Genomic DNA, 23,381 nt, shown 5'->3' on the forward strand with positions numbered 1-23,381 from the left:
CTGGGCATTGTGGGCAGAGGAAGCAGCCTCAGCTGGGGTTACCACTTTATCCTTATGGATTCTGAGCAGAAGCAGGAGTTTGGCATTTGGGGTTGGTCTCAGCTGCTCTCCAAGCCCCTGCTGTGCTCTGCCAAGGCAAATGTACACAAGATCCAACAGGAAATCTTCCCGGGGCTGCTGCTTCCCCTGCGTCACTGTCCTGGAGCTGCAGGGAGGGTGGGACTTGCTGGAGCAAGGGCAGCATGGACACAGGGGCTGTGCCCACCTTGAGCTGCTTCCTGCTCCCAGGGAATAAACTGAAAACAAAACCACCCCGAGGCTGCATCTGCTGCTCCTCAGCAAACACCTCCCTGCAGGCAAACCAGAGCCCATCCACTTCCCAAAGACGGAATGGAATAGGGAGAAGGTGGAAGATTCACAGCCCCAAGATTCCTGAAGGAATTGGAAGGAGTGTGGAGCCAGGTGACATTGGGCTCTTCTCCCAGGGAACAAGCAACAGGACAAGAGGAAATGGCTCCAGACTGTTCCAGGGAAGGTTTAGATTGGAAGACAGAAAATTCCTTGCCTAAAAGGGTGGTCAAGCATTGGCACAGCTGCCCGGGGCAGTGGTGGAGTCCCCATCCCTGAGAGGTTTCACAGATGTGTGGATGTGGCACCTGGGGACATGGGTTAAAGGTGGCCTTGGCAGTGCTGGGGGAATGGTTGGACTTTACCTCAGAGGGCTTTTCCAGCCTTACTGATTCCATGATTTCTGCTGCTGCCTGGCACAGGGAAGCCCAGGTCTGTCCCAGAAACACATCACCAGGGAGGTTTTGCCATTCCAACTCCAACAAACACTTTATTCCCATCAGCCTCACCCGTCCTCACAGAGGACAGAGCGCAGGAGGGGAGGGAGCTTTTCCAGACTGGTTCCATGTGGGGGCAACGAGGGACAACCAGGGCCATGAGGAGCCATTCCCAAATTCCACCATGACCAAGGAGTCCTTGCTAAGCTGGTGCAACTTCAAATTTCAGATCAATTTTTGGGACTTTGTAGTTAGGAGAGCCCACAGAGGCCTTGAAAGATTCTTTTCCCAATCAATTGTGGGGCCTGACACAGCCCAGTGCACTTCCAACAGCACCAGTATTCCTGACCCAAAACCAGACTCTGAACCAATACCACACTCTGGACTCAGAGGGGAAGGGGAGGAAGGGCTAGGATTAAAAATATCACCCCAAAACAACAGGAATTTGGAAGAAATTGACACGAAGGACGTAAAAAGCAGGAGCAGCTATGAAAATATGTTGAGATGGCCAAGAAAAGTCACATCAAAATATATTTAAAAACCAGAAATTCCAATCTGTGTGGAATTTAAAACTCCTTTCCCCCACCTATGTTTTCCTGCTCAAGGAATCTCTGTTGTTCCAGGACGTGGAACATGATAGGCAGCACCAGTTATGTCCTGAAAAAGTATTTCCCCAAACTGTGAGCACTTCCATAATTTACAAACCAAAGATGAGCTAAACCTCAACCATCACCCCCCTCCCTCTTCCCCCTTCTACAGTGGGCAGGAGAAAAGACTGCAAACAAATCTGACTTTGCATTTCCAGGGAAGTCCAATTTTTCCACACATCAATATCCCTGCAATCCATTGTAGACCTTCTGCACTGATCCTTGCTTCAACAGCTGCTTGAGACCTGCAAGGGAAGGGAGAGCGTCACACACAGAGCACAGCAAAGATGGCAGGATGACTCTTCCAGCACTTCTTCCCCATTCCTGAAATCCCATGCACTAAACACTCCAAGGAACAGGCAGTTCAAGGATCTGGCAGTATCAAATTCTTACCAAACAGGCTAAAGAGTGAGTCAGCCCTTCAATCCATAATAGCTCATTCTCCTGGGGTCGGCACGACAGGGAAGGGCTGGCAGGTCTCCACTGCTGCCTAAAGGGCAAGCCCAGAGGGAGCAGAGGAAGCAGAGTGGCAAGGGTGGATGTGTCACTGTTTTTCCAGAGATTACAGAGGGAGTCCCCTCTGATGAACTCAGCCTGGTCACTCACTGCCCTGGAACCCCTCAGGACACAGCTCAGAGCAGCCTCAAAAACCACTGAGCCCAAAACAGAGGGAAACTCCCAACACTGTGGGCGACCTTCAGATAACTAAAAGAAGGACATTGAGGGCTGGAGCGTGTCCAGAGAATGGAATGGAGCACCAGGAGTGGCCTGAGGGAGCTGGGAAAGGGGCTCAGCCTGGAGAAAAAGAGGCTCAGGGGGAACATTCTGCCTCTGCACAACTCCTGACAGGAGGCAGCCAGGTGGGGGTCAGACTCTGCTAAGGAGAACAAGTGACAGGATGAGAGGAAATGGCCTCAAGTTGCTCCAGGGGAGATTTAGATTGACTATCAGTAATGAAACCAACCAATTTACTTGTACAGAAGAAAATTCCAACCTTCAGGCATGCAAATCCTTCAGGAAATCCTGCTAAAAAACAGTTTGTCTCCCTGCAACCCTTGTCCTGCTAGTCTATCCTTAAACCTTTTCAGCTACACATTCTACTGTCCTTGAAAACCAGTGATGGGATGCATAAGGGTCACAGCAGCTGTGTTAAAATCCTGGAAAACTGCCCTGGAAGTAGTAACTGGAAGCAGGATGTCTCTCTGCCAGGCAAGAACTTCTCATGCCTAGCCTGATGGCCAGAGATTCCTGAACTTTTTTTAGGAACACCAGGACAAAGTGAACTCCTGGCAAAGAGCTGCTCATTATTAGAACAGGTCATTCTCTAAGGCAAATTCACTTCCTGAGGAGCCTTCAAGTCACTTTCCAGCTGGTGGGTGAGACGATGTGGCACCTGGGTGTCTGGTTCTTAGAAAGGAAGGCTGTAGCTGGAGAAAGGTGTAATCCTGAGAAAAACTGGGATTAGCACCATCCCACACCTCATTTCCCAGCAGCTCCCACACCTCTGGCGGAACACCCCCTGTAGTGCACAGGATATTTCATCATGTACCAGAGTTTTAATTAGGAATTCCAACCAGGAATCCCAACAATTGGTGCTACTGCACTTCCCTGAAGTGCAGCCTGAAGTCAATTTTTCCTTTGAAATGTTGTTGATACCAACAAGAAGTGACAGGTTACAGCACAGAGGGAGAGGAAGCCCCGATCAGCAGTGATCAAGTCCATCTGCAGGAAAGAAGGGATATTATTTCTGTGACTCCAAAGCTGGGGGTGGTGCTCTTGGAGCCAGAGTATCTTCTGACAGCCCCAGGAGCTGGATATGTGGTCAGGAGATAAGAAATGAGGAGCACTGCCAACAATAAGGAAAAAAGGGATGTTTTGAATTCTGAAGCCCACAGTTTTCCACTGAATGTGTACACTGAGCTGCTGCCACACACAGGGATAGACCTATTCCCTCATAAAACTCCTGATATCGTGGATGTTTGGAGATACCCAGCACACAGAAAGGCATCTGACTGCCTACCCAGTCACCTTCCCCTGGGAAATGTGTAATTGCTTTGGGAGGGAGAGAAACACCCAAGGCCCTGTGCCTGAACACACCCTTGCCAGTGCCATCATCTCTGTTCCTGGATATCTGTAGAGGTGTGTGAGCAATTCTGTCAAAAACATGGAGGCTTCTGTCACTGCTCCTTGCTCAGTGTCCTCTAAACTGCCAAGAGCAACAGCTGGAATAACCTCACATGTGTTTCAGAGCTGCTGTTGCCTGATGAAGCTTCTGGAAGGGCAGCAGAGCCTGGACTGAGACTCCACAGTGAGGAGGCCATTGTGCCCTGTACAACACTCTTGGAACAGGGATAAATCCACAAAGCAGGATCACACTAAGCCCAGCCCAGAGGTACAGAGCTCTCAGCCCTGTAGAGCTGCAGGAGGAGCCTCAGGACATCTGGAGCTGCAGCCACCAGATGGACTGCACAGGGCAGCTGGAACAGCGTGGCCAAGGCAGTGGAATAGAAAACTACTGGCAGTGGAATAAAACACCACTTGAGGAGTCCAGGAAATCCACTAAAAGAAGTCAATCCACTTCAGAAGAAGCCCTGGAAGAAGTTCTGGGGATTTCCTAAAGAGCTGCACTAGTACATGCCAGGAATAACTTTGTCCCATGGCAGAGGATGAGGCCCTTGATTCCTACTCTGATGTGGAGCAGCAGAACCACAGAGGCTGCTGGAGCAAAAAATTCCCTGCTGGGAGTACAGGATTTAAGGATTTACCCTCCTGGAAATTTTAGGATTCCGACATGGTTCATCAGGTTTCCATTTGAAGCTGAGCAGCAGATCTAGAGGGAATAGGGTGGAAGGAGCTGTGGGAAGGAACAAGCTTTCTCCTGACAGTGTGACATTCCTTCCCCTCAGCAGCAGAGGGATTTCCACAAGTCTTGCCTCCAAGAAAGTAGCAGCAGGGGCTGGAAAACCCTTTGTGATCCCATTCCAGCCGAGGCAAAGCAGACAGAGGCTGAGCCCAGCAAGGCTGTGGGGTCAGACAGATGGGCAGCACCAAAACAAAGCACTGCACACTTGCCAAGAGCTGCATTCCAGCAGCAGCACATCCCAACCTCAGCAGCCAAGCTCCCTCACTTCCAAGGGATGTGGGAGTCCATCACAGGCCACCAGCCAACTGTGCTATGTTGGACAAGGGGCACAGGGACAGGAGAGCCCCTCCTGACTGCTCCAGCCCCTGGAGGAGCTGTGCCAGGGCCAGCCTGAGGGCTCTGGGCGCTCACCTTCCCGCTGCTCTGGTGTCAGCTGCTCCTTGGGGAACTCCACATCAAAGGTGATTATTAGGGAGCCTTTGATGTTGTTGTTATCAAAGTTTGGAAGCCCTTCTCCCTTCTTCCACAGCTTGGCGCCGGGTTTTGTGGTTTTATCCCGCACAATGTGAACCTGGAGGGAAAAGGAAAGTTAGAACATTAGTGGTGTTACAGGATCACTGAAGTTTGGAAAGACTTCCAAGATTACTGAGTCCAAGCCATGACTGATTCTGACCTTGTCAACCAGAAGAGAGCACTGAGGGCCACATCCAGATGTTCCTTGAACACATGCAGGGATGGGGACTCCAGTACCTCCCTGGGTAGTCCATGTTCTGTGTGTGCACCCCAATACTCCAACACTCTTTCCAACCCACTGGAAAGCTCCAACTGGCATTGATTCCTTGCCAAAACCAGTGATATCCCATGGGCTGTTTCACTGGACACATGCCAGAACTAACACCACCCTCTGCTGCTGGGACAGCATGGAAGTGAGGCACCCCTCATTGGCCTGGAATGCTCCAACAGAGGGAATACTGTAGATAACCAGATCCTAAGCAAGCCAACCCTCAGCACAGAGCTGCAGGTGAAATTTGGGATGCACACAACACCCTGGGCCTCACCTTGTGCCCATCCAAGTGGGCAATATCCATCTCAAAGCCTGTCAGTGCCTCGACCAGCGAGATTGTCACGTTTGTGTACAAGTCATCTCCTCTCCTTTCAAACACTGGGTGCCTGTGGAAATAAGAGCCATTGAACTTTACTCCTTCCCCAGAGGGGAAACAGGTCCTCGAGCTTCTTTCCTTCCATTTGGGAGGTTGGAGAAATCATAAATAGGAGGGGAAGTGAGGAATGAATCAAATTTAGCTTCATTTTCCTGTATAAGATATGCACTGATAAATGCCTTTTCTATTTCTAGGGCACTGAGTGGTGAGGTGTGGCAAGAAGTCCTGACTCACACAGCAATTTTCTTAGTAGTGCATTTCCTTACAACAGCAACATTGTGTGCTAGGGAAAAGGAGATATTTGTTCTGAATCACACAAGGTGAATTCAAGCCAAAAACAATAAGATACTTTGATAATTCTACTTTTAACAGCATCAAGTCCAGCTCCTCCAGCACCATGAGGGCTGAGCATCCTGCACAGCCCTGAGTGCCAGACCTGCAGCTGCCCTGCTGAAGGACAAGCTCCATCTGGCCAAGCAAGAGCACACCTAGGCCAGAGACTTACTTGAGAACTTTTATTCGGAAGCGCAAATCTCCTGGCTCCCCATCCACGTGGGGCTCACCTGTAGGGGAGAAAAAAAAGTTTGGTTTAAAGGAAATAGTTAGGAATGAGTGGAGAGACAAGCAGGATATTACAGTTAAAGGAAAAAAAACCCCAACTAATTGATCTTTAGATGATCAAAATTCTGCTTAAACATCTCCTAAAGAGCTTAGGGCTTTATGGGTGTTGCCTCAGCAAGGTCACAGCTCTGCTTTTCTGGAAGATCTGTCTCATGTTAATGATGTCCTTTAGCCACAGAAGGGCAGAGGGGATCCCTTCAAAGCCAAAAGCTTGGAACAGATGCTCCTGCTCAGGTGTTGTGCATCTCCCCACTCCCAGCTAAGGGAGTGGAACTGTTAGGAACATGCTCCTGGATTTCAGCACATGCAGAGAACACTTCCAACCACATGGAAACCATGTGCCAGAGGAGCATGGAGGAGAAGCAGCTCAGAGCTGAGCACACACTCACCTTCCCCAATGAAGGGATACTCCATGCCATCCCTCACCCCTGGCTCTATCTCCACTTCCAGTGTCCTCTCTTCATTCACCAGCCTGAAAACGGGAAGAGCAACTCAGCACTCAGTTTGCAACTTTATTTATTTATTTCAGCTTCATCTCAACTTTTTATTTGTGTCCCTGGGGTAAGGAGAGCACCCCCACAAGCTCACACATACTGTCCTTGCTCACATCTAAACCTAGAGAGTCAGAGCTGCCTTTTTGGTGAGCTGAGACTCAGGGAGCAGAGAAGGTGAAGTTGAAAGCTCCCAAATACCCAGCCAGCACCAGGGGGTGTGCTGGCATTCCACTTCAGCATGGCATTCCACATCCAGCTGTTCCCAGCTGTGTGCTCCCCGTTCAGATCTAGCTGTGGAACTTTGTGCAAGGAATAAAAAGCTGGAAGGGGAAATTGGGGAGCTCTGCATCCAACAGATGTAAGAATCAAGAGTGGCTCCCTGGAAATAAGAACTCAGTGTTAAACCTTTTCCGAAGTGCCCAGCTCTCCCTGGGAACGCAGGCGCGCTCCCCCATCTAGCGGTGGGTTTTGGAATAAACATCCCTACACTGACGTCCCTACATAAAATCACGGAATTTAGGATCCTGTGGAGCAGGAAAGAGCACCAAACTCACTTGACGTTGGGACACTCATCACAAACAACTTCCTGAGTCATCTGGAAGCGCCCAGGGCCCAGCTGGGTGGTTCTCATCTCCTGCCTGCAGTTGCATTTCCGTTTGCCAGGTGCCTGTCTTGCCACTGGCTTGTTCCTGACAACCTGCAGGGAAGAGGGAGAGGCTGATGTCAGTGTTCCTGGGTCTCCACAAGAGTCTGGATTTCTCTGAACAGAGAATTTGGGGTGGAAGGGACCTTAAAGATCACCTAATTCCAGCCTTGTGCCACGGACAGGGACATGTTGTGTGGTGCTGCCACAATAGCTCCAAATGTGGCCTTGGCAAAACAATGACAAGTTTTCACCTTGTGATCACATGTTAAACAGCAAAAAAACTCCCTGTGACATCACTATTGCCATTCTCTTTCCACACTTTTCCACACAGGAAAGGTAACTCTAGGATGGGACACTCTACACTTTGGTTATGATACTTCCTTGCCCCACACAATGGAGAAATTATCTGGACACAACACAAAATCAACCAAAGGAAAGCCAGCCAACAGACAGGAGGGACTGTCAGCACCAGAGATGGAGCTTGCTTGAAAGAAAATAATAATTTTCCACATACTCTTCTCAGTTATATAATCTAGAAACTTGCAGTGGCACATTTGGCAGTAAAGAGAGACTGAAAAATCCTCAATGTGGTTTTACAAGAATTGCAAAGCGAATTTGAAGCTTATCAACAGCCCCTGAAATATTCCTAAATTCTACAGAGGGACAATTTGCACCTCTTTCAAGTGGGCTGCTGCACTAATCAAGCTGAGCTGGTGACTGACAGCCAACAAATCAGTATTATCACATTTATGGAGACACTGCCAGATGCAAAAGATGAAAAAATGTGTGGGTTTTTCAATAAACAGCACCACAACATCCTCCACTGCCAGCACAGAAATGCAGCATCTATTTCAGCTCTAATTTTTGGGAGAAGATATTCTGTACTCTGGTCAGGCACCTCAAACCTGGGAACAGAAGAAACACTGAGAGAAATAAACTTACTTCTACAAAGTTTCCTGAATACACCTCCTCCAGTGTGACCTCCAGGTCCACGATGATGTCACTTCCCCGGGGAATATTCCTGTCCTGCTGCCGAGGGCTCCCTCCAAACATGAATCCAAAGTCCCCAAAGAAACTGGAGTTAAGCACACTGGTTAGCTCAGGAAGGAATTCTAGACAAATGCTTCTACTCCACTAAAAAGCATCCTCCTGGCAGTCCTAAAGCTCCAGAGTGAACCCAGAAACCTCTTTTTGTTAAGACAACTAAAGTCTTCAAACGCAGCAGCCATTTTGGAAGAGTTTTCTCTACTAAAGAAAATAAAATTTGGAGCAAGACACTCAAATTCTGACCTCTCCACATTGCACTGCTGCTCAGCTGCCATCACTAAAAGGTGTAAACTCTGAGTAGCACTGCAAGGTACTGCTAGCAGGTTGGTTTTTTGTAGTTTAAAGACAAGAGGGATGAGGAAAACTCCCTAGGAATAATGTCCCTCAAAACAGAGCAGAGCAGAGCAGAGCAGCAGTGCAAGTCCTCATCCAGTATTACAAGAACTGAGCAACTTCTGGAATAATTTTAGGAAATTTATCCAAAGAGACAGAAAATCAGGTTCTGTCCAAGCAATGTGTCAGTGCCTTTGGTTTTTAATGCTCCAAATTCTACAGGGGCTGTGCAAGTAACCACAGCATTGCTTTGCAGAAGGCAACGTGTCCCCAAAGTGATGTGTGACAACAGGTTAAACCCCAATCACACACAGATAACCTGAGAAAGTTTCCACATGTTTGAAGCAGGTGCTGCACCTGAAAAATCACCCACAGTGCCCAGAGGTGCCCATGTGGGAAGTCTCTACTGGATCCTGCTTGCAGCAAGGAGTGGGGCACACCAAAACTGGAAATTACATGTAGTGCATCTCTTCAAATTCTCAACTTGCACATCAGCAACCTTGGGCCAGGTAAAACTCCCACCAAAAGGGTGCTTGAGCATCACAGAATCAGAGCAGCAGCTGCAAAGGGGTGAAAACAGCCCCAAAGGGTTAAAACTCCTTACTGGGAGAAGATGTCTCCATGGGAGCTCTGGTGGCCATCCTTCAGGCCCTCCTCTCCATAGGCATCGTACTGCTTCCTCTTCTCCTCATCTGACAGCACCTGGAAAAGGCAGGGATGGAGCAAAGGCTCACCTGGAGCTCAGGGGAGGTGTTGGACAAGGCTCTGAGGGCCCCCAGCACTTTTCACTGGGGACTCTACAGGAGCCCAGCTTGCTGTGCTGTCTGCAAAAGGTAACCCCATAAAAAACATATTTCATTCACTAAAAAAGCAGAAGCAGCCTGGAAAACATAAACATTGAGTTTATCTTAAATATTAAAAAAAGAATCACAGGGAATAACTCAAATTCTACAAAGCAGGACATGTTGAGACAAATAATCACATCCCACCATGCCTGTGTCTCAGCCATGACTTTTAAGCATTGATTTTATTTCCTAAGTTTTGATCTTTGCTCTTTCCTGCCTCAGAGATCCACAAGTCTCTGGTCACATTTAGTCTTCCTTGCCCTTCCTCCCTCATTGATCAGATTTGGAAAAGCCAGAGTTGACAGGTTGGCTTTCAGAAGGCTGCAGAGGAGTGGGAACAGATGGAGAAGCAACTCAAAAGGTGGAGAAGCAACTGAAAGAGGAAAAGCAGCTGAATTTGGGGTGTTTGGAGAAGCTGTGGCTGCCCCATCCCTGGAAATGTCCAAGGCCAGGTGGGATGTGGCTTGGAGCAACCTGGGATGGTGGGAGGTGTCCCTGCCCATGGCAGGGAGTGGAACTGGATGGGCTTTAAGGTCCCCCCCAACTCAAACCATGCTGAGATTCTGTGAAATCATAACCACTGATAAATGTTAGCAACAGGGGAAAATTAGCAGTGACTTCAGCAATTCCACCCAGCAGGTAAGGGTTCACTTGAGACTCCCATGGAAACTCCTCCCAAACCCATCCTGAGACTCATGGCTCTTTGCAAAAGAGTCTCACTCCCTCTCCTGGGATCAGTCTCTTTCCTGGTTCCAACAGCTGAATTCAGAGCACACAGCTCTGGGCTGGAATCACTGAGCCTGTGAAAATGAACACACTGAGCAGGTTCATTAACCTATTTTCCCCTCAATTTTTTGGGAAAGCTTTGCCATAATCAGCTACCCAGCCCCTGAGCAGCAGTGCTATTAACAGAGGCTTTATGGTGAGGAAAATTCTGCTTTATAAGGGACACCCAATTCTGGTTCCATTCTGCCCAAAAATCAACTCACTGTGTCCCACAGCTAACTCAGCAGAAGGGTTTCCAAGCTGTCCTGGCTAAACACAGATAAAAACCAGGCAGGGAGGGCATCAAAAGCTTCCTCCAAACCTCACACACATGAATACTGGATTTCTGATTTGATTTTACAACCATTTTTTCACTCAGCTCTTAAATAGAAAGAATAATCTCAGCTGCTGGCAAACACTTAAACCAGCTGGAACTCGAGGAAGAGGCAGAGGAATCCTCTGCCAGCAGGAAGTGCCAACAAGATCCCAGCTCACAGAAGCAGCACCAAGCTCACAGCTCCATCAATCCTGAAGTGCTCACAGTTCCATCCTGAGGTGCTGCAAATGACAGAGAATTACTTTTTCCCACAAAAAATGTCTTTATGTTCATTTTCCCTGTGATAATAAAGCCAGTTTGTTTAAGTCAGAACCAAAAAGGGGTCCCAGCTTTTAGAGAAAACAAAGTGAACAGTTTTCTTTCTCAACACAAAGAAACAAATGCCAGCTGTTCTCTCACTTCCTCTTTTGGGGCATATTTGCATAGCTGAGGAGCACCAGGGATGGAAGCAGGAGCCAGGCTGCAAACCCTTTTTCCTGCAGCTGGGTTTTTCCCAAAGGACCCCAAGCTCCCACCCAAAGAGCAATTCACTGCTAGGAATTTCTGCTAATGGAATTTTTCAGCATCATCTTCCTCTCTGCTGCACAGGGGGGAGCAGGAGCAGATGGAGTGACAAAAAGGACAGAAAACATGGAGGAAACAGCCTCTGTTCCATTCACTATGCATGTACAGCCAAGGAAAGCAGGCTTTCACTTCACACCTTTGGGCAATACAATGATCTGAATTTGAATTATTTAATGCACTGGGCTATTAGTGTGGGGGATCATTTGCATGCCACAACATCATCATGGAATAACAGGAATCCTGCTGTGTCCCACAATTACTTTTCTCACTTAATATCCTCTGCACCCAAGGCCAGCCCCTTTCACTTCCCATCAGCTCAGACTAATCTCAGCCAGGCCCTACACACACTTGGAGCTGCTGCACCTCCCTTTAGGAACTGGGAATAAATTCCAAAGAACTTTAATCTGGTGCCTTGGCTTCCTCCTGGCTGAGAGAGGTGAGAGGTGTTGGATTGTCCTCTGGCAGGAGCAGCTCTCCAAGCAACCTGGTAGGCTCTGGATCTCTGTTTTTTATTTGGGAGAGTATCTGGAACTGGATGTATTAACAGGGGCTGGATGGAATTTGGTGTAGTAATAGGGGGAGGATGGAAAGCAACCTGCCCTTCCTTGCAAGGTCTTTATCAGTGTTTAGCCAGGACAGCTTGGAAATCCTTCTGCTGAATTGGCTGTGGGACGCAGTGAGTCGATTTGGTTGTTCTGGGTGAAATGGAACCAGAATTGGGTGTCCCTTTTAAAGCCACTTGGTATGCTCTGGATCTCTGCTTTTCATTTGGGAGAGTATCTGGAATTTGTTGTATTAACAGAGGCAGGATGGAATTTGGTGTAGTAATAGGAGGAGGATGGAAATTGATGAGGAGGAGAAGGAATAAAGGAAATTTGATGTGGAAGGTGTCCATGGCCATGGTGAAGGGATGAAATGAGATCATCTTTAAGTTCCTTCGAACCTAAACCATCCTGGGATTCTGTAACAATAAGAGATGTGGGATAGAATTCAATATATTAACAGGGGGAAGATGGAATTTCACATGGTACAGGGGAAGGACGGATTCCAGCTGCACCTTGGGGAAAAGCCTTTAATTCCCTACAAACCTTCTTTTCCATCCCCTGAACGCTCCAGGATGAATCCTACGAGCCACATCCACCCATCCCAGCCCGGGGAGGCCATTCCCGGCTCCCTTAGGGACACTCCCAGCTCCCGGCCTCACCTCGTAGGCAGCGCCCAGGTCCTGGAACTTCTCCTGGGCGCGGGGGTCGTCGGGGTTCCTGTCGGGATGGAGCTGCAGCGCCAGTTTGCGATAGGCCTTCTTGATGTCCTTGATGGAGGCGCCGCGGGACACCCCCAGGATCTTGTAGAAGTCTCTCCTGCCGTGGGGGGAGAGAGAAGGTGAGGGAAGGGGAGCGGGGACAGCGTGAAGGAGAACGGGGATGGGAGAGGCGGGAAGCGAGAGGGGAGAGGGGGAACAGGGGAGCGATGAGGGGAAGAGAGAGAGGTCCCGTCAGCGCCGCGCCCGCCGACCCTCAGCAGGGGGAAGGCCGGTGCTGAGGCGGAACCTGCGGGCCGTGGGCGCGGCCCGGCGCACTCACCCCGCGGCGGCCTCCCCGCAGAGGCACAGCAGGAGCAGGCAGAGGCGGCCGATCCAGGCGGGGGCCATGGCGGGCCCGGCCCTGCCGGCTGAGGGGGAGCGGCGGGAGCGGCGCGTCCCGGCGGCTCCGCAGCGCCGCGGCCCCAGCCAATGGCAGCGCCGGGTGTTCCACGCTAGCCAATCCGAGCGCGCCGCCGCGCGACGCCGGCCAATGGGCTGCTCACACTTCACCGCCGCCGGCCAATCGCCTGCCGGAGCGTCGCCGCGGAGCGCGCCGGCCACGCTTCGCCGCCCCTCCGGGGTGACTTCCTTCCGAACAGCCAATCAGCGAGCGCACCGCTTTTTCCCGCCCTCGCGCTGGCAGTCTCAGCCAATGGGCGGCGGCTCCCGGCGGGCGGGAACGGCCGTCTCTATGGTGCCCGCGGCGGAACTCGGAAGTGGCGGCGGCGATGGCGGCGGGGCCGGTGCGGCTGTGGGTGCGCACGGAGCCGTTCCTGGTGGGAGCGCTCCCGGCCCCGCCGCCCGCCCGCCTCGCCCCGCACTACCTGCGCAAGGCGGCCGCCTACGCCCGCGCTCGGGCGGACCAGGGCTGCTTCCCGCGGCTGAGCTGGCCCAGCTGGCGGCACCTTGCCTGCGGGAAGCTGCTGCTGAGCCCCGACATCGCCTGGCTCTACTTCGAGCTCTACCGCGGCCTCCGCGGGCCCTCCCCGCCGCTCCGCCTGCGCTGGGCCGAGGCTGAGGCGGCCTGCAGCAGCGCCGAGGAGCTGGAGTGGGAGCGGAGCAAGGCAAGAGCCCGAGCCCGGCCTGGGGCAGGGGGAGCCCCGACCCCGCCGAAAGGGGAGCCCGGCCCAGGCTGACACTTCTCTGTCTCTCCGCAGCTCTCCGTGGACACGCTGCAGTTCCTGCTGTTCCTGTACGTGCAGCAGTTCCACAACGTGTCCCTGCGGCGCTCTCTGCTCGGGGACGAGTGGCCCAGCCCCAGGACCAAGTCTCCCTGCCTGTCAGAGAAATCGGGCACCGGGAATAAGGTACTCGTGCCTCCGGGATTGTCCGTGTGCAGGAGGAGCCTCTTCTCTCTGAGGGGGCTTGGGAAAGGGGCTGGTTTGTTCCCCGGAGGGTTTCACCTGTGAGCAGAGCTCCAGCTGCAGAGCTCCTGTTCCATAGTAAACAAAGTGAAGTTGTTGTGATCTCTACAGTTTATAAAAAGCTTCTTTAAATTTTTCCATGAGACTTTCCTGGAGTCCAAACCCAACTGAATATTCCCTGAGAGTCTTAGCAAATCTCCTTTTGAGAAGCAACAGCCTTTTTTGTTTTGTTAGTCAAGCAGGGTGCTGTTCTCATGCTCATAGCACCTTTCCCGTGATCCAGTGTGGAATTTTTGATTCCAGGGTGTCACATTCTGTTTCTGAGAGGGGAGTTGGTTGTTCAGCTGTAGATCAACCACGTGGAAATGCTGTTTCCTTTTAAAATACTGCCAGGTATTTAGGAAGGAGTGGGTTGGATGTGCCCTGTGGATAGCTCTGTGTGGGGGAATGCATTACAATTTGCAACCCTATGTAAGGCCATGCCAGCCTCTGGAATTCTGGCACAGATGTGCTGCTGTGAGTGGGTGGGATGAGCTGGTGAAATGTAGCTTGGGGCAAGTTGGAGTGATTAAAAATAGGAGCTGGATAACTTTATCCTGAAATGTTGAACAAAAGTGGTGAGGACAAGGTGTAATCACAGCCCTGTGTTCCTGCAGCAAAACTCAGCTTTATGAAGCTCTGCCTGAATTGCAGTCTCCTGCTTTTATTGGGCTAGGGCCTTTTAAAATTTGAAATAAGGATTCTTTCAGAGGGTTTGGTTTATTGGAGAAATGACCCTCTGCTTTTTATCCTGGCACTCAATCCTGGCTGCAGGGATTTTCCATTGAAGCAGCTCCAGGACCTTGAGTGTCAATTATTGATTTGTGTCCTCCCTTTGAATGCCAGCAGCAGTGGCCTGGGTTTGTGTGGGGCTGTAGAAGAGCCTGGTGCTACTCTCTAGAATGAAATACTTGGTACTTGAGTTGGAATGAAATGCTTTATTTTGAGTTTTTGGGAGGAGGTGTCTTTCCAGCTTTGTGAGAGCAGAGCAGCAGGAATGAGCACTGTGTCTGACTGGCTTTCCTTCTTCTAGAAGGATTCTAAGCAAGGATTTGTATCCATGATGTCCTTGCAGCTTCTTGGAGAACTCACCCCCTCCTGTGTTTTCCTGCCCCTCCAGAACTGGAATGAATACTTGGTACTCGAGTTGGAATGAAATGCTTTATTTTGAGTTTTTGGGAGGAGGTGTCTTTCCAGCTTTGTGAGAGCAGAGCAAGAGGAATGAGCACTGTGCCTGACTGGCTTCCCTTGTTTTAGAAGGGTTCTGAGCAAGGATTTATATACATGATGTCCATGGAGCTTCTCAGCTTGGAGAACTCACTCCCTCATGTGTTTTTCTGCCCCTTCAGAACTGGGACGACCAGGAGCACCTTGCCTTTGTTCAGAGCCACCTCTTGGATATCTTGGAGCTGCTGCTGGAGCCAGAGCAGCTCTCAGCCTCCTCCCATTCCAGCTGCAGCAGCCTGGTGTCCTTGGAAGCCGTGTGTGCCCTCAGCTTCCTGCTGGAGGGCACCGTCAGCAATTCGGGCACCGTCCGTCCCCTGCACAAGCTGGCACTCAGGCAGCCCTGCCATGGCCTCAATGGGTACTCCAAAGGTTCCAGAACCTTCTCCCTGCTCAAGCTGGAGAGCTGGCTGCGCTCCTCCCTCACTGCCAATCCCCTGGGAATAACTGTCTGCGTCAGTGCTGGCAAGAATCTCGTACGGGCACAGCAAGGTGGGCAAAACTGCTGGGGAGGTGTTGTTAGATAGACAGAAATATGGGGGGAAATGGGGGTGTCGGGGGATATTGGGATGTGGGGGGACACTGGGATGTGGGGGGGAATGGAAATGTGGGAGCAAAATAGAAATATACAGAAATATCTATTTCTATATACAGAAATACGGTAAGTACGAGTGTGGAAAAACAAAAGCAGAAGTGCACAGAAATGTAGAAATAAATATATAAAAATAAATGTAGTAAATATATAAATATAATAAAAATATAGAAATAAATAGAATTACAAAAGTGTGTGGGGAGATTGGGATGTGGGAGGGTAGTGGGATGTGGGACAGAATGGAAATATGGGAGCAAAATAGAAATATATAGAAATATACAGAAATTCAGTAAGTATGAGTATGGAAAAACAAAAGCAGAAGTGCACAGAAATGTAGAAATAAATATATAAAAATAAATATATAAATATAATAAATATACTAATATAATATAATACATATGATAAAGATATAAATATAATAAAATATATAGAAATAAATACAATTATTTATTATAAAACAAAAAAGTGTGTGGGGACATTAGGATGTGGAGGGGAATGGAAAAATGTGAGCAAAATAGAAATTCTATATAGAAATATACAGAAATATGGTAAGTACGAGTATGGAAAAACAAAAGCAGAAGTGCACAGAAATGTAGAAAAAATAGAAATAAAGATATATAAAATATAAAAATAAATATAATAAATAAATAAATATAATAAATATATGACTATAATATAAAAATATGACAAATATATAAATATAATAAATCAAATAAATATATAGATAAATAAATAGAATTACAAAAGTGTAGAGAAATCGAAAAATAGAGAAAATTCGAAATACAGAAATCAATTTAGAAATACAGAAAAATAAATCTAGATAAATGGTATAAATAAAATTTAAAGGAAAAAAACCCAGAAATGAGGACTCAGCTCTTGTTGCTGAGCAGGGATGTGGCAGTGGGGTGTGATCTGGTCTAGGTTTCCTTGTCTCCAATCCAGCCCCTCTCCTTCAGGGATGTGGCAGTGGAGCCAAGACACTTTCCCCCTTAGAATAAGGAATTTAACTCAATGTTTTGTTTCCCTGACTGCAGGGTCCCAGGAGGGGCAGGGAGGATAGAGAAGGGCTTAATGATTGTGTCCTAGAGGGAGCATTTCCCTTTTTGAAATACACAATTCCTGCTTAAAACTCACCCTCAGGATCTTCCTGCTGAGCTGAATCTCGTGTTCAGCAACAGGCTTGTGGAACTGGAGATTCTTGAGCTTGTGGGAGGCTTTGACTGCTCCTAGGTAATCTTGAAATGGTTTTGGTCCTTCAGTGTCTCTCAGTTTCTGAAATTTCTGGTGCCTCGTGCTGCTGACCTGCCCAGGAGGCATCAGGGATGCTGTGACTGCTGTGGGATATATCATCCTTGAACTTTGGGGCTGATTATTTTCCTGAGGGATTGCTGCACCCAGAACTTCTGTGGGCTTTGTTTTGCAGGGGGAGGATCAACCAGGAAAGCCAAGATTGCCTGCAGTGCCCGGGTGGTGCCAGAGGTGTCCCCCCTGGTGATGATGAGCCACGTGTACAAGCAGACCGTGGCCAAGAGCTCGGACACCCTGGTGGGGGCTCACGTCAGCATCTGTCGCTGCCACGATTCCTTCATTTACCTCCTGTCCCCTCTGAGGTGAGTTTGGCTTCTCCTGGACACAGCTGGGCTCCTGGCTGACCATGAGTGTGTCCTGGGGCCCAGGAGGCCAGTGGGATACTGGGGGATGTTAGGAAGAGCATTCCTAGTTGGTCAAGGAGTGATGCTGTTCATCTGCTCAGCCCTGTGAGGCACAGCTGGGATGTCGGGTTCAGGTCTGGGTTCCTCAGGAGGGGCAAGGAGCTCCTGAGAGGGTCCAGTGGATGATACAGAGATGATGAAGGGACTGGAGAGTCTCCCTGACAAGGAAAGGCTGAGGGAGCTGGGCCTGGTTAGTCTGGAGAAGACCAGACTGAGGTGGGGTCACATCAATCCATACAGAGATCTCCAGGTGGTGCCAGGCTTTGCTCAGCGCTGACAGTGACAGGATAAGGAGCAATGGCCATAAACTAAAACACAACAGAACTTCCTTCTATTGCAGCTGCCCAGGGAAGAGGTGGAGTCTCCCTCTTTGGAGACATTCTAAATCCACCTGGACACGTCCCTGTGTCACCTGCTGCAGGTGACCCTGTGGTGGTGTTCACAGGGGTCCCAGGATGAGGGAAGAGATGAGAATCTTGATTCCATGTTTCAGAAGGCTGATTTATTATTTTATGATATTTATTATATTAAAAGAAAATTATATATTAAAACTACACTAAAAGAATAGAGAGAAAAGGATTTCATCAGAAGGCCAGCAAAGGAAAGAAAAATGATAATAAAATCTTGTGACTGACCAGAGAGTCCGAGGCAGCTGGACTGTGGTCATTAATTAAAAACAACCACATGGACCAATCAAAGATCAACCTGTTGCATTCCACTGCAGCAGATAATTATTGTTTTTCTTTTCCTCTGAGGCTTCTCAGCTTCTCAGGAGAAAAAAATCCTGTGTCACAGACCTGTTTTATGAAAAATCCTTTCCTTAGGATTTTTTCTCCTGAGAAGCTGAGAGGCCTCAGGAACAAAATGTAAACAATGGTTATCTGCTGCTGTGGAATGCAACAGGTGCACCTGTGATTGGTCTCATGTGGTTGTTTTTAATTAATGGCCAATCGCAGTGAGCTGGCTCAGACTGTCTCATCAGTGATAAGATTTTGTTATCATTCCATTCTTTTGCTTTCCTTGCTAGCCTTCTGATGAAATTCTTTCTTCTTTTAGTATAGTTTTAATAATTTATTATTTTATTTTATATATATTAGATTTTTGAAACATGGAGTCAGATCCTCATCTCTTCCCTCATCCTGGGACCCCTGTGAGCACCACCACAATCCTGGCAAAAGGATTTTTCATAAATATGTCTGTGACAGTGACCCTGCCTTGGGCTGGATGGAGGTTCCTTCCACCCCTGATGGTTCTGTACTTCCTTGGCAGGTCTGTGACCATCGAGAAGTGCCGGAACAGCACCTTTGTCCTGGGCCCTGTGGAGGTATCAGTGCACGTCCAGGGCTGTGACAACGTCAAGGTCATCGCGGTTTGCTATCGCTTGTCCCTTTCGTCCACCAAGGGCTGCACTTTCCACACCCTCACACCCACGCAGCCCCTCATCCTCTCTGGGAACCAGGACGTCAGCTTTGCCCCTTTCCACACCCATTATCCCATGCTGGAAGACCACATGGCTCAGGTGGGCTTGGCCACTCTGCCAAACTACTGGGACAGCCCCATGCTGGTGTGCAGGGACAGCGGTGACACCAGCGTCTTCCGGCTTCTGCCCCCCTCGGACTTCTACACCTTTGTGATTCCCTTTGAGATGGAAGGAGACACCACAGAGACCCCAGGGGGGCTTCCCCAGGAGTACCAGGAGGTGCTGAAGAAGCGGGAGCAGAAGGTGCAGGTGTGGCAGCGCATGGTGAAGGAGGCAGGGCTGAGCAGGTGAGTGTTCCCCTCAGCCACGTGGACAGAGGGTTGTTTGATGGGGATTTCCACAGAAATCCTTGAAGGGTGGCTTGGGTTGTGTGAGCCATGCCTTGCAGGCCAGTCCTAGAGCATTAGTAATTAGCAATCGTGGGATTCTGCTTGGTGATGGGGGAAGGCAAATGCTCACAGGCATAGCTCAGGGAGAATCCCAAAATGCCTTGGGTTGGAAGGGATCTTAAAGCTGATCCTGTTCCACCCCCTGCTGTGGAACACCCTCCACTATCCCAGGTTGCTCCAAGCCCTGTCCAACCTGGCCTTCAACAGTTCAGGGATGGAGCAGCCACAGCTTCTCTGGGCACCCTGTGCCAGGGCCTCACCACCCTCACAGGGAAGAATTTATTCCCAATACCCCGTCTAGCCCTGCCCTCTGGCAGTGGGAAGCCATTCCCTGTGTCCTGTCACTCCAGTCCCTTGTCCAAAGTCCCTCTCCAGCTCTCCTGGAGCCCCTTTAGGCACTGGAAGGTGTGTGATGTCTCCCTGGAGCCTTCTTCTCTCCAGGTGAACACCCCCAGCTCTCCCAGCCTGGCTCCAGCCCCTGGAGCACCTCCATGGCCTCCTCTGGATTCCAGCAGCAGCACATCCTTGTTGTGCTGGGTATCCCAGAGCTGAAGGCAGCTCTGCAGGTGGGGCCTCACCAAATGGAGTGAAGGGGGACAATCCCCTCCCTCACCCACGCTGCTCCTGAGGAGGTGCTTTCTCATGGCTGCATTTTTCCAACTTGTGAGGCTCCAGGAAAAGCATTCCCAGATGCTGCTGAGGTGAGGGATCCCCCCTGGCAGTGGATTGGGCCAGGGCTGGGTGTGCACCCTGAGCTGCCTGGGGTCCCTCTTAGCCCAGCCTTCCCCTTGGATTGAAGCTGTAAATGGCTGTCCCAGCCCTTGTTGAGGGAATGTGCTCGTGGATCATTGTAGCAGATCACCTTTGGGCAGTAACTTTGAAATTCCTCTGCCCAGCTTCCTTGGCAAGCACAAAATGGGGATAAAACCCCATTTCAAATATCTGTTGCTCTTCCCAGGCTTCTGCTGCTTCCCTGCACAGTTTTGGGAAGGAGTTTGGCCTGTCAGAACCTTCCTGTGAAAGAAATATGAGGAAATAGGGATTGATGTGCTTAGATTTGCCATCATCTGCTGCAGTCACAGGAAGCAAGAGCTTGCTGCTTATTCCATAAAAGGGGGGAAACTCTGGCAAGTTTAGAAGCTTGTTGAAAAGAAAGTGGGCAGCTGACAGTGGAAAATGTCTGTTGTCTCCTGCAGGCAGGGAAACAAGAAGGGAGACAAGTAGGAGGCTTAGAGCAAACAGGATATCAGGCTTGTAGAAAGAAAAAAGCTGCTGTGCTCGAGCGGGGAGGTGAAAGAGAGTGTTAGAAATAAGAAGACATCTTTCAAGAAGTTGAAGTTGTCTGATTGAGGAAAGTGGGGCAAAAAAAGAATGTAAATCCTGCCAGGCTGAAAGTAAAACCCCCGTAAGACAGGACCAAGAAGACAGCTTGAGGAACAACTTGCAAAAGCATAAAATCCTGTTTATTCATTTTCCTGAGCGTATCAGACAGAAAGTCTTTCAGGGTCAGCAGCAGATCAAGGTAGAGAAAAAGCTCTTGGAGAAGATAAATCCACAAGGGAAGAAAGAAGTGGCTGCCTTTGTGTTCACTGGGGAGGAATTTGGGTTAGTTTGTGTTCCAAAACCCTGCTTTGTGGGGAATGGCTCAAATGGAAGAGAACACACACACAGCAGCCTTAACTTGGAAAAAGGGTGTGGATACATGGAGCCTGTCTGAGGGTGAGTGGGACAAAACTGAATAGAATGGCCTGAATTGGAAGGGACCTTAAAAAGGGAAGGGACCAAGCAGATTCCCCTCCTGCCATGGCAGGGACACCTCCCACTGTCCCAGGTTGCTCCAAGCCCTGTCCAGCCTGACCTTGGACACTGCCAGGGATCCAGGGGCAGCCCCAGCTGCTCTGGGCACCCTGTGCCAGGGCCTCACCACCCTCACAGTGAGGAATTCCTTCCCAGGATCCCATCTGACCCTGCTCTCTGGCAGTGGGAAGCCATTCCCCTTGTGCTGTCACTTCAGGCTCTTGCAAAGAGTCTCTCTCCTTGTTTCTTGTAGCTCCTTCAGGCACTTGATGGCCACAGTGGTTTCACCCCTAAGTTTCTCTTCACCAGGCTGAACAATTCCAAATCTCCCAGCTTTTACTTAGAGGAGGGATGCTCCATCCCTCTGATCACCTTTGTGGTCTCCTGTGGAGCTGGTTTCCTGCTTTTCCCAGTACAGAATGGGGTCAGCACATCAAATTGGGAATGGGTTCAAAGCAAACCTACATAAAACCTCCAGAATACTGAAAAGTGTTCATTTTCATTGCTGTTCAGAAATGAATTGTGTCAACTGCTTGAAAAAGTCCATCAGGAGCTACTCAACAGCTGTGCCACCTTTGGCTTGAGAAATTCCAGATGTGAGCTGATCCCAGAGGGCTGGGATGCTGTTCTGGAGATGCTTTTGGGCATCTGACCAGTGCCAGTTAGCCTGAGCTGAGTGGCCTGCCCTGTTAGGCTTGCCAAAAACACCCCAAACAGAAAATGATGTGAGATTTGTTTATAGGTGCATTTTCTTTTCCTGATCTTCTTCCTCTCTGGTGCTGTCAGAACAGAATTTGGTGTCCTTAGTGCTTAACCACTGGTTGTTAATTTTAGTCTTCCTTTTCAGACAGTTTTTCAGCTGTGCCCTGAGGAGAAAGTGGAGGCAGCCCTGGAGCAGGGTGGTTGTGGTGGTGGGATGGAGAATTTTGTATGACTTCTCCAATTCCACCAGGTTCTGTCTTTGGGGTTCATTATCATCACATTGACTTGGTAAAAACCTTTCCTGGATGTCTCTGCAAGGTTCAGGAACCAAGCCTGGCTCTTCCTGATCCATCTGGAGGCTTGTTTGGATAATGAAGGCGTGGTAGAAGTATAATACTGTGAATAAATGTGAATTTTTCCATATTTCCCTGCTGCTGTGTCTGTTTCAGGGATCAGAGGAAACAGCTCCAGGCTGTGGTAGAAGACAAATTCTATGAGTGGCTGGTTCAGACGGGCAACAGGCAGCAGCTGGACAGCCTGGTCCCTCCTGCCCTGGGCTCCAAGCAGGCAGCAGGATAACATTCCTGGCCAGGATAACATTCCTGGGCAGCAGGAGGAAAGGGAGGTGAGTAAAAGGCTTCCTTCTCTTCATTCATCTCTCCCCCCAAGAACTGTCCCATGTTGGTGTGCGCAGCCAAGGCAGAGGTAGGAGAAGGGAGTGTTCTCACAAGAGCCTGGCATTTGGGTTTAGTTCTTACTTTCCTATCAAAACCCATTTTTAGCTGAAATCTCTGACCTCAGCATGGCCTTGCTGCCAAGTTTGATTTGTTGGAGGCATCTCTAAGGCAGATGGGCAAATTGCACATAATGTGATACAAAACTGATTGGAATAGCTGCTCTTTCAAAGAAACTGTATATTGATGTCCACCCATCTCACTTCTTGCTAAAGAGAGCTGAGTGAGACTTTGGGTCATTCTTACAATAAGACTTTGGATAATTCTTACAATAAGACTTTAGATAATTCTCACTCTTCCCAAGCAGAAGTGGTTTAGGAGCTGGAGACCTGCCTTTATTGTGCTCTTCTGCCATGGCGTGTTTCAAACTGTTAGAAAATTGTTTTATTTTTGATTTAGCCTTTGAATTCCTTTTTCTTTGCTGGTGTTAGAAGTAAAATTGTCTCCTTTTATTTTGTTCCAGAGCTCTGGGAGCAGCCAGTGATCCACTCAGCCCAGTTCTCATTAAGACTTTGTGCCATCCCAGCTGCACCCACTGGATCTGCCAGCCAGCCCTGGTGTGGATGGGACTGCCTGGCTGCTGTAGGATTCCTGAGCGTTGCTGCTTTCCCAGGAATGTGCTGTAGCCATCCTGTAGGTGACAGAGAGGTGCCTGGCACTGGGGGAAGATGAAGTGTGCCTTGTTGCAGAGCTGTCACAGCAGTCCATAGTGTCCAACACACCAGCTTTCCTGGGACAAAGCTGGATGCAGGCCGTGGGCATCACCTGCATCCTCATGGTACAAACCAGTGGTGCTGTTTTAATAAATGTGAAAATGAAATGTTTAATTTTTTTATGAATGAAATCAAACAGGTTCTTTTTTAATATGAAGATGGCACTTTTAGAAGATAAATTTTTGTATATGGTTGCATTGTTTTGACGAATGTCAATAAACCAGA

At 49.3% G+C, this 23,381-nt stretch overlaps 2 protein-coding genes across 2 annotated transcripts; one reads left to right on the top strand and one right to left on the bottom strand.

The window, feature by feature from the left end:
* Positions 1-1,280: 1,280 nt before the first annotated feature.
* Positions 1,281-12,806, bottom strand: DNAJB11 (DnaJ heat shock protein family (Hsp40) member B11). Its single transcript, XM_063166662.1, has 10 exons — positions 12,691-12,806; positions 12,312-12,468; positions 9,201-9,298; positions 8,159-8,291; positions 7,125-7,267; positions 6,466-6,548; positions 5,961-6,018; positions 5,354-5,465; positions 4,707-4,866; positions 1,281-1,677 (listed from the first exon to the last, which is right to left on the bottom strand). Exons 1-10 carry the CDS (start codon positions 12,756-12,758, stop codon positions 1,613-1,615), a joined length of 1,077 nt encoding a protein of 358 aa, XP_063022732.1. The 5' UTR covers positions 12,759-12,806; the 3' UTR covers positions 1,281-1,612.
* On the top strand, positions 12,757-23,263 carry TBCCD1 (TBCC domain containing 1). The gene is made up of 8 exons (XM_063167395.1): positions 12,757-12,842; positions 13,054-13,474; positions 13,568-13,717; positions 15,163-15,529; positions 17,053-17,239; positions 18,611-19,108; positions 22,159-22,334; positions 22,907-23,263. Exons 1-7 carry the CDS (start codon positions 12,757-12,759, stop codon positions 22,286-22,288), a joined length of 1,839 nt encoding a protein of 612 aa, XP_063023465.1. The 3' UTR covers positions 22,289-22,334; positions 22,907-23,263.
* The last annotated feature ends 118 nt before the right edge of the window (positions 23,264-23,381 follow it).

The sequence above is a fragment of the Melospiza melodia genome, chromosome 12 (assembly GCF_035770615.1).
Source record: "Melospiza melodia melodia isolate bMelMel2 chromosome 12, bMelMel2.pri, whole genome shotgun sequence".
Lineage (NCBI taxonomy): Eukaryota > Metazoa > Chordata > Aves > Passeriformes > Passerellidae > Melospiza > Melospiza melodia.